Here is a 10,908-nt window from a genome sequence, read left to right as displayed (position 1 = left end):
ACTGTAGAGAGGAAGCTGTGTTGACTGTAGAGAGAGGAAGCTGTGTTGACTGTAGAGAGGAAGCTGTGTTGACTGTAGTGAGGAAGCTGTGTTGACTGTAGAGAGGAAGCTGTGTTGACTGTAGAGAGAGGAAGCTGTGTTGACTGTAGAGAGGAAGCTGTGTTGACTGTAGAGTGAGGAAGCTGTGTTGACTGTAGTAAGGAAGCTGTGTTGACTGTAGTAAGGAAGCTGTGTTGACTGTAGAGAGGAAGCTGTGTTGACTGTAGAGTGAGGAAGCTGTGTTGACTGTAGAGAGGAAGCTGTGTTGACTGTAGAGAGAGGAAGCTGTGTTGACTGTAGAGAGGAAGCTGTGTTGACTGTAGTGAGGAAGCTGTGTTGACTGTAGAGAGAGGAAGCTGTGTTGACTGTAGAGAGGAAGCTGTGTTGACTGTAGAGAGAGGAAGCTGTGTTGACTGTAGAGAGGAAGCTGTGTTGACTGTAGAGAGAGGAAGCTGTGTTGACTGTAGAGAGAGGAAGCTGTGTTGACTGTAGAGAGGAAGCTGTGTTGACTGTAGAGTGAGGAAGCTGTGTTGACTGTAGAGAGGAAGCTGTGTTGACTGTAGAGTGAGGAAGCTGTGTTGACTGTAGTAAGGAAGCTGTGTTGACTGTAGTAAGGAAGCTGTGTTGACTGTAGAGAGGAAGCTGTGTTGACTGTAGAGAGGAAGCTGTGTTGACTGTAGAGAGGAAGCTGTGTTGACTGTAGAGAGAGGAAGCTGTGTTGACTGTAGAGAGAGGAAGCTGTGTTGACTGTAGAGAGGAAGCTGTGTTGACTGTAGAGAGGAAGCTGTGTTGACTGTAGAGAGAGGAAGCTGTGTTGACTGTAGAGAGGAAGCTGTGTTGACTGTAGAGAGGAAGCTGTGTTGACTGTAGAATGAGGAAGCTGTGTTGACTGTAGTAAGGAAGCTGTGTTGACTGTAGAGAGGAAGCTGTGTTGACTGTAGAGAGGAAGCTGTGTTGACTGTAGAGAGGAAGCTGTGTTGACTGTACAGAGAGGAAGCTGTGTTGACTGTAGTGAGGAAGCTGTGTTGACTGTAGTAAGGAAGCTGTGTTGACTGTAGAGAGGAAGCTGTGTTGACTGTAGAGAGGAAGCTGTGTTGACTGTAGAGAGAGGAAGCTGTGTTGACTGTAGAGTGAGGAACCTGTGTTGACTGTAGAGAGGAAGCTGTGTTGACTGTAGAGAGAGGAAGCTGTGTTGACTGTAGAGTGAGGAACCTGTGTTGACTGTAGTAAGGAAGCTGTGTTGACTGTAGAGAGGAAGCTGTGTTGACTGTAGAGAGGAAGCTGTGTTGACTGTAGAGAGAGGAAGCTGTGTTGACTGTAGAGTGAGGAAGCTGTGTTGACTGTAGAGAGGAAGCTGTGTTGACTGTAGAGTGAGGAAGCTGTGTTGACTGTAGAGAGGAAGCTGTGTTGACTGTAGAGTGAGGAAGCTGTGTCGACTGTAGAGAGGAAGCTGTGTTGACTGTAGAGAGGAAGCTGTGTTGACTGTAGAGAGAGGAAGCTGTGTTGACTGTAGAGAGGAAGCTGTGTTGACTGTAGAGAGGAAGCTGTGTTGACTGTAGAGTGAGGAAGCTGTGTTGACTGTAGTAAGGAAGCTGTGTTGACTGTAGTGAGGAAGCTGTGTTGACTGTAGAGTGAGGAAGCTGTGTTGACTGTAGAGAGGAAGCTGTGTTGACTGTAGAGAGAGGAAGCTGTGTTGACTGTAGTGAGGAAGCTGTGTTGACTGTAGAGAGAGGAAGCTGTGTTGACTGTAGAGAGGAAGCTGTGTTGATTGTAGAGAGAGGAAGCTGTGTTGACTGTAGAGAGGAAGCTGTGTTGACTGTAGAGTGAGGAAGCTGTGTTGACTGTAGTAAGGAAGCTGTGTTGACTGTAGTAAGGAAGCTGTGTTGACTGTAGAGAGGAAGCTGTGTTGACTGTAGAGTGAGGAAGCTGTGTTGACTGTAGAGAGAGGAAGCTGTGTTGACTGTAGAGAGGAAGCTGTGTTGACTGTAGTGAGGAAGCTGTGTTGACTGTAGAGAGAGGAAGCTGTGTTGACTGTAGAGAGGAAGCTGTGTTGACTGTAGAGAGAGGAAGCTGTGTTGACTGTAGAGAGGAAGCTGTGTTGACTGTAGAGAGAGGAAGCTGTGTTGACTGTAGAGAGAGGAAGCTGTGTTGACTGTAGAGAGGAAGCTGTGTTGACTGTAGAGTGAGGAAGCTGTGTTGACTGTAGAGAGGAAGCTGTGTTGACTGTAGAGTGAGGAAGCTGTGTTGACTGTAGTAAGGAAGCTGTGTTGACTGTAGTAAGGAAGCTGTGTTGACTGTAGAGAGGAAGCTGTGTTGACTGTAGAGAGGAAGCTGTGTTGACTGTAGAGTGAGGAAGCTGTGTTGACTGTAGTAAGGAAGCTGTGTTGACTGTACAGAGAGGAAGCTGTGTTGACTGTACAGAGAGGAAGCTGTGTTGACTGTAGAGAGGAAGCTGTGTTGACTGTAGAGAGAGGAAGCTGTGTTGACTGTAGAGTGAGGAACCTGTGTTGACTGTAGTAAGGAAGCTGTGTTGACTGTAGAGAGGAAGCTGTGTTGACTGTAGAGAGGAAGCTGTGTTGACTGTAGAGAGAGGAAGCTGTGTTGACTGTAGAGTGAGGAAGCTGTGTTGACTGTAGAGAGGAAGCTGTGTTGACTGTAGAGTGAGGAAGCTGTGTTGACTGTAGAGAGGAAGCTGTGTTGACTGTAGAGTGAGGAAGCTGTGTCGACTGTAGAGAGGAAGCTGTGTTGACTGTAGAGAGGAAGCTGTGTTGACTGTAGAGAGAGGAAGCTGTGTTGACTGTAGAGAGGAAGCTGTGTTGACTGTAGAGAGGAAGCTGTGTTGACTGTAGAGTGAGGAAGCTGTGTTGACTGTAGTAAGGAAGCTGTGTTGACTGTAGTGAGGAAGCTGTGTTGACTGTAGAATGAGGAAGCTGTGTTGACTGTAGTAAGGAAGCTGTGTTGACTGCAGAGAGGAAGCTGTGTTGACTGTAGAGAGGAAGCTGTGTTGACTGTACAGAGAGGAAGCTGTGCTGACTGTACAGAGAGGAAGCTGTGTTGACTGTAGTGAGGAAGCTGTGTTGATTGTAGAGAGAGGAAGCTGTGTTGACTGTAGTGAGGAAGCTGTGTTGACTGTAGAGAGAGGAAGCTGTGTTGACTGTAGAGAGGAAGCTGTGTTGACTGTAGAGAGAGGAAGCTGTGTTGACTGTAGAGAGGAAGCTATGTTGACTGTACAGAGAGGAAGCTGTGTTGACTGTACAGATAGGAAGCTGTGTTGACTGTAGAGAGGAAGCTGTGTTGACTGTAGAGTGAGGAAGCTGTGTTGACTGTAGAGAGGAAGCTGTGTTGACTGTAGAGAGGAAGCTGTGTTGACTGTAGAGAGGAAGCTGTGTTGACTGTAGAGTGAGGAAGCTGTGTTGACTGTAGTAAGGAAGCTGTGTTGACTGTAGTGAGGAAGCTGTGTTGACTGTAGAATGAGGAAGCTGTGTTGACTGTAGTAAGGAAGCTGTGTTGACTGTAGAGAGGAAGCTGTGTTGACTGTAGAGAGGAAGCTGTGTTGACTGTACAGAGAGGAAGCTGTGCTGACTGTACAGAGAGGAAGCTGTGTTGACTGTAGTGAGGAAGCTGTGTTGATTGTAGAGAGAGGAAGCTGTGTTGACTGTAGTGAGGAAGCTGTGTTGACTGTAGAGAGAGGAAGCTGTGTTGACTGTAGAGAGGAAGCTGTGTTGACTGTAGAGAGAGGAAGCTGTGTTGACTGTAGAGAGGAAGCTGTGTTGACTGTACAGAGAGGAAGCTGTGTTGACTGTACAGATAGGAAGCTGTGTTGACTGTAGAGAGGAAGCTGTGTTGACTGTAGAGTGAGGAAGCTGTGTTGACTGTAGAGAGGAAGCTGTGTTGACTGTAGAGAGAGGAAGCTGTGTTGACTGTAGAGAGGAAGCTGTGTTGACTGTAGTGAGGAAGCTGTGTTGACTGTAGAGAGAGGAAGCTGTGTTGACTGTAGAGAGGAAGCTGTGTTGACTGTAGAGAGAGGAAGCTGTGTTGACTGTAGAGAGGAAGCTGTGTTGACTGTAGAGAGAGGAAGCTGTGTTGACTGTAGAGAGAGGAAGCTGTGTTGACTGTAGAGAGGAAGCTGTGTTGACTGTAGAGTGAGGAAGCTGTGTTGACTGTAGAGAGGAAGCTGTGTTGACTGTAGAGTGAGGAAGCTGTGTTGACTGTAGTAAGGAAGCTGTGTTGACTGTAGTAAGGAAGCTGTGTTGACTGTAGAGAGGAAGCTGTGTTGACTGTAGAGAGGAAGCTGTGTTGACTGTAGAGAGGAAGCTGTGTTGACTGTAGTGAGGAAGCTGTGTTGACTGTAGAGAGGAAGCTGTGTTGACTCTAGAGAGGAAGCTGTGTTGACTGTAGAGAGAGGAAGCTGTGTTGACTGTAGAGAGAGGAAGCTGTGTTGACTGTAGAGAGGAAGCTGTGTTGACTGTAGAGAGGAAGCTGTGTTGACTGTAGAGAGGAAGCTGTGTTGACTGTAGAGAGGAAGCTGTGTTGACTGTACAGAGGAAGCTGTGGTCTTAGGTCCGGTCCACATGAGCCAAGACAATCCTTTTTCTCCCCGCGGTTCTCCATCACTATGAACACGACTCAAAATGATGTAGTAAATATGCCCGGCCTTTCGATGGAGTTCCGCGAGATCTAGTCAGGTGTGCCGTGGAAAAGTATCCAATTTCACGTTTTTTTCTAAAAATCATTTGCTCTCAGAGCCGCTGTCAGCTGTGAGAGCAGTGTGTTGAAGAGTCATCATGTATAAATACTCGCCACTAGATGGCAGCACAGAACTTTGCCGGTGAAATCGAAACTGACAGACGTCAGTCTCGTTAATCACCACCACCTGCTACCATCTTGTGCCAAACTACTGTGTCAGGGACAGTGATGGAGAAGTTTTTGAAAAGGGAGGATTGGAACTCCGAACTAGACATGTTGGTGTTTGTCTGTCTTCTATTCCTGCCAGGATCTCAGCTCTTCATCCATCAGGTCCAGGTTTCACACTGACTGAGTAAAAATAAAAAAAGAAATTGGGAAATACTTTTTTCTGTATTTACTTGATTCCTGTTGATAAAACTTTGATGAGAATGACTTTATATTGCTAATAGAGGCTACAGAGTTTAACATTTTAACATTTTCAGGTGGCGGTGTGCCTCCAGATTTTTCCAAAGAAAAAAGTGTGCCTTGGCTCAAAAAGTTTGAAAAACACTGCTGCAACCTACCAAACACACCAGAAACTTAGGAGAATACTCCTGCTCCTCCTCATACTGGACAAATCCATCATATCAGCTTATTAAAGCGACTAGCATCAGTAGCTTCTGCAGCTCCACCTGCAGCAGGTCGCCTGCCATGTTGTTATGTCATCAGCCATAAATGACATCATCGTTTTCCATCTATGCCCGTCCATGTTTTTCTATTTCATGACAAAATGAGCGTTTGACTCATTTCAAATCGCCTCCTTCCTGATCTCACAGCTCAGGAACTTGAGGGACTCAAACCGCAAACCTTCTCATGTTCAGCAGCTTGAAGGAGCAGAGGAGTCGCACCTCCTCCTCCTCCTCCTCCTCACCTGCTCGGTCCATGCTATCTCAGGTGATGTCAGCGCTGCCACCTGCAGGCAGCATGAAGCATTGTGGGAGCTGCAGTGGGAGCACCAGATCACTGGATTGGTTGGACCAACTTGACAACACGGCGATGAAAAGAGGGTCCAACCTGAACACGCCTCAGACGGGACTCAATGCTAACTGTGCTGATTCTAATTGGTGGAAGAGCTTTCATGATACTCGTCATCCTCAGGACCACAACCTGCAGCTTCTCCTTCCTCTCAGGACACAGCAGACGCTGAAGCAACACAAGGCGCCCCCCAGTGGTCTGATGCAGGATTACAAGCTGACTCTTCAGAAAAACACCTGGAAACCTCTGTTTGTGTTTCAAAGGTGAAGAATCTCCAAACAGAATGCAGCTGGAAGGTTTCAGATGGGGGGGAGGGGGGGGGGTCAACAAACCTTACTCACATTGACCTTTACCCCCCTGGACTGACCTTAGCAGAGTTCTGCAGCAGAGAGTGGACCACAGCTCGCCCGATGCCCTGAGCGCCGCCCGTCACCAGAGCCACCTTCCCCACCAGAGACATGACGTTCTCCGCACTTCCTCTTTCTGCTCCTTCTTCTGCTCCTGCTGCTCCTTCTCCTGCTCCTTCTCCTGCTGCTCCTGCTGCTCCTTCTTCTGCAGTCACTCGTTCCTTTCACTCTTCTGTTGTTCTGCAATGTTTAACTGAGATCTTTGCCCCCTTCCTCTCTCTCATTCTCTCTCTCTCACTCTCTCTGTGTCTCTCTCTCGCTCTCTCTCTCTCTCTGTGTCTCTCTCTCTCTCTCTCTCACTCTCTCTCTCTCTGTGTCTCTCTCTCTCGCTCTCTCTCTCTCACACTCACCTTATCAGTCTATACAAACATTGCATGTGTGTCGGAAGGAGGGAGGGAGGGAGGGAGGGAGGGGGGAGAATTAAGTAAACTCCGTAGGGTAGTAATTACAGGTTTGGTGTAGCTCTGTGTACCCGCCCCCCTCCCCCCGGGCCCCGCCCCCTCCCCCGGGCCCCGCCCCCCCCACCACGAGACACACCTGAGCTCTTGTTGTTTCTCAGAGTTTGTTTCACTGCAGTAAAGAAACAAAAAGAAAGTTTTGACAGCAGTTTCTATAAGCAGCCCGGCAGCTCCGCCTCCACCTCTGCTCCTCCTCTCCACCTCTGCTCCTCCTCTCCACCTCTGCTCCTCCTCTCCACCTCTGCTCCTCCTCTCCACCTCTGCTCCTCCTTGTTGCTGCTGCTCCTCCTTGTTGCTGCTGCTCCTCCTTGTTGCACCTCCTTGCTGCTGCACCTCCTCGTTGCTGCTGCTCCTCGCTGCACCTCCTTGCTGCCAGTGTGATGTTTCTACTTGACCTGCAGAGTGGCGTGCCGGCAGCTGTCAGGTCTCTGCATGTTGCTCGTCTCGGAGAGCCGACGGCTGCTAACCGTTCACCAAACCTCCCAAAATACCGGTTTGTGCTTGTTGACAGACAGAGACGTCAAACATGAGGCCACAAACAACCCGTCTAATGTCGTCACGTAGAGTCACTACGTGAACGTCAATCACAGTTTTCACTAAATTCTGCTGCTGTTCCTCGTGTGTCCACTGGGTGTGGCACTGTTTTCATACAGAGCAGTGAACAAAGCCCACAACTGACCAGCAGGTGGCAGCACTGCCGCTGTGAGCATGAGTTACATCGCTGCAAGTGAAGAAGTCTGGGTGATGAGGACAGTATTGATGAGAAAACCGACTCCTTGAACTGACTCAAGGATTTTTGAGTCGTTCATCCAAGTGAACTGGTTGTATGAGTCATTTAAGTCATTTGAGTCATTTGATTGAGTTGCGCATGTGCACCATTTCCACCCGCTCCAGGACCTGGAGGCTGAACTGCGACATGAACCACGGGGGAGAATCATGTATTCATAGTAAAATGCGGAAATAGTTCTGAGGAAACCAAACAATAAGTACAGACTAGTTTTTAGTGGTCCTGGTCTCCTTATTCTCGGTCATTTGTGCTGTTTTTGAGGTTTATTTGAACCAGGAAATAAATTAAATAAATGATCAAACTGAATAAATACCCGACATGCAGAATGGCAAATATTCAGTATATATTGATATATACATATCATTTTATAGTAATATTTTTTCCTCCAACATTCTGATTTTCTTTTTCATTAGTATCAATAAATGATGTGACGTTCATAAGGCAGAACTAATTATAGAGGACAATATTAAATGTAACACAATACACATATTCATGTATTTATTTCTACAAGATTTGTGAAACAAACAAGGTGTTTTTTTTTCTCCGCCGTCACTCACAAACGTTCCGAGCGCAGCGCCGCTGCAGACTTCCAGGGGCGGAGCCTCGCTGCACAGCAGGTGAACGGAGCAGCTCAGCTCACGACTTAAGATCTGACCGAGTCAGAGGAGATGAACGACTCTTTGGAGCTTTGAGCTGAACCAAAGACCAGCTGACTTGAGCAAGATGAACGCCTCAAGTGACCTTAAGGAGCCAGTAGCTGCTGTGCTTAGCAACTATTAGCATTAGCAGCATGGCTACTATCGCTAATAGCGGCTTTTAGCAGCTATTAGCAGTAGCATTACCGCTGCTTTTCCCTCAGGGCGACAACAGTGAGTAATGTGATATAAATATACAGTTGGAGTGAGACTAGCAGCAGCACAACAGTGACGTTTATGTTTTCTTCTCTGCAGCGGGACGGCTGGAGCAAGAAAGACTCAGTGAACGAGTTAATGAACGTGATGACTCGTGAGTCACCGTTCAGTAAAATGACGATTTGTTCAAACTGGATCATCACTAGAGGACAGCCGTTTGGGACCCCCTGTGGCTTCTGTTGATCCCGACAGGTTGTAAACCGGCTGGGAACCACAGACATGGACGATTTTCCACCGTAAAGCGTTTTGGTGTGAGAAGGAAGAGAAACGTTGGGATCTGAAGCTGCTTTCTGCATGAGATCCCTAAAAATCCCCCCACATCCAGAGGATGAGTGATGGCTTGATGGAATAATGACAGATTACATTCTGCTCCAGGAACGTCCCTCCCTTTCCTTCCCAGGAGCCTCTGACCTCCTAATCAGACATCCTTCCTTCATTCCGAGCCAATGAGGTGCTGCTACCTGCCTCTCTGCCCTGCATCCAACCTTCCTGCTCAAGGTGAAGATGACCAAACACTGAGAAGGTTAGAATGTGACGTGGTGTTCCACAGGGCTCCATCATGGGGCTTCCTAGAGGAGCATTCACAGATGTCGGACATCAGAAGTCCTCAGCTTTCCATTCTCGTTAGTTCTAGTTAGTTTTATCTTTTGAATTATTTCCTTTAAGTTTTTTTGCCTTGTTTGATAACGAAGGCGGAGACGGGAGGAGCGAGGAGGAGCTCTCTACACTGCCCCCTCCTGGAGAGTTGACTGCAGGTAACAGTGTGTCTGTGGATGAAGATGTGGGTCATTTCCTCTAAGACGAAATGTAAAACTGTAGGACAGCGAGGGCCACCCTGAAACATCTGCTGCACCTCTTCAGATCAATAGAGCGCCAATAAACTTCTGTCTGGCAGCACAGCCTCTTGACCTCCACCCCCGAGGCGACACAAGCCCCGAGAACTGTCACTTCAATCACAACAAATCTACTTGAAGAGCCAAACCCGACAGCAACGTCCTGAAGTCTTTTACCTTGTACATCTTGTTTTTTATTCTGTTGGTAAAAACTGCCTCTTTCATTGTTTTCCTGAATGTGACAGCAGGTAATCTGTTGTTTCTCATGCGGTAAAGATTCTGAGAGGTTTTATAAAATGTCGTCAGACAATGGTTTCCTGAATCTGTGTGGTGATTTAAGAGATTTCTGTACATCCTCAGTGTTTGAAGGTGATTATTTCAGGTCTCTCTGTTTGGAGAAACCTTCTTGTGCTTGTGTTTCAGAGTGATGAACTCCTCCTCACGTTCCCTTCTTAACTATCTGAACTCTGTTTGCTTTTAAATTACACAAATACTTCTTTTTCCCACATCCGACCAGCTGGGTTTTTTTATGTCTATCCCACATTGTTGCCTCGTGTTTCCATTGTTCCAGTGTCAAAACTATTCTGGAAATGGATGGGAGGGAAAGAAAGGCAGAGCGTCAGTGTTAACAAGTGTTGTCCAACTTTATTAAACCAGAGAATCTAAACAGAAGTGTGTTTTGAAGTTGTCTGGTGGCTTTGGGCCAATTTTATTTCCAATCTCTGGCACTGATGTAACGGAGTACCAAGGATACTTACTGCTTAAAACAAATCTTCATCTTAGAGTTTTGAGGCCTTTAAAAATCCTTTTCATTTGAATTCATTTTTTGGAAAGTTCATCAAAACAATCCCAGATGGATTTATTGACAAATCCAGCAAATATTTATCTAAAATGTTTTTTCCTGATCAAACCAGCCTCAATGTTTTATTGTTAACTTTCAAGTCTAATTCTAAAGTCCTCCAGTGAAAAGTTAAAGTCATCAAGTGGTCAAACTGGTTGAAGGAAAACTTTGAGTGTTGTGACTCTCGTGGACGGATGATTTTATTTCCTTCATCTGCACTGCATCGCCCTCTAATCAATGTAATCACTTATCAAACTTCTTTGTTTGTGGAATTTAAAGCAGCTTAAAATGTGTTTTAACTGAATAACCAATGATTCTACTTCAAGTGAGCAAAACCACTGGAGTCATTTCTCAGTTTACCAACATGGAGAGCTTTTGTTTTTGTCGGTCGACTTGACTTGGAGGCAGAAAACAAGAGTCTGTGTCTGTTTCAAATGTTTCTGAGCAGGAAGCAGAGGAGTAAATACAAAACAGGCCATCAGCTCCAAACACATCCTCCCAGGAAAACACAGTGTGGACGTTAACTCTCGGGGGCTTCAGCAGCTCAACACACGTCAGAATGTAAACACACAGTGTGCAGTAAAATCCCTTCCAGTGAAGGAAGCAAACCTGCTGGCACTGAATGATCCCAATAAAGAGGTCAATCGCCAGAAGGGCTGGTTTATATGCAGATTATCATGTTTTCATCCTTCCAATGAAGGTAAAGAGGATCCGGGAATGGTCACTGAGGAACCCCTGACGTAAACAATGTTTGACTCCTGCTGCTTGGATAGAGCGCATCACGTTGACGACTTTTAAAACTACAACTGTTTACAAACTCTGTGTTTCTGGTCACAGTGCAGGCTGGTCCGCCGAGACAACAACAGAACATAGACGACAAGCATCAACGTGACAAACGTTGTTGTTGGGGTGTCGTGACACGTTTCTCCTCG

At 46.7% G+C, this 10,908-nt stretch overlaps 1 protein-coding gene across 1 annotated transcript in view; it reads right to left on the bottom strand.

Moving 5' to 3' along the window:
* The window catches only part of hpgd (15-hydroxyprostaglandin dehydrogenase), a 15,211-nt gene extending 8,746 nt beyond the window's left edge, over positions 1 to 6,465 (bottom strand). The window contains exon 1 of the mRNA XM_080520632.1: positions 6,107 to 6,465. Coding sequence (XP_080376758.1) covers positions 6,107 to 6,199 — 93 coding nt within the window. The 5' untranslated portion in view covers positions 6,200 to 6,465. The remainder of the gene's footprint in view (positions 1 to 6,106) is intronic.
* Between the last annotated feature and the right edge of the window lie 4,443 nt (positions 6,466 to 10,908).

Source organism: Blennius ocellaris, assembly GCF_963422515.1.
Source record: "Blennius ocellaris genome assembly, chromosome: 3".
NCBI lineage: Eukaryota > Metazoa > Chordata > Actinopteri > Blenniiformes > Blenniidae > Blennius > Blennius ocellaris.
The sequence above is the reverse complement of the archived record's forward strand: the minus strand, read 5'-3'. Positions and strand labels throughout refer to the sequence as shown.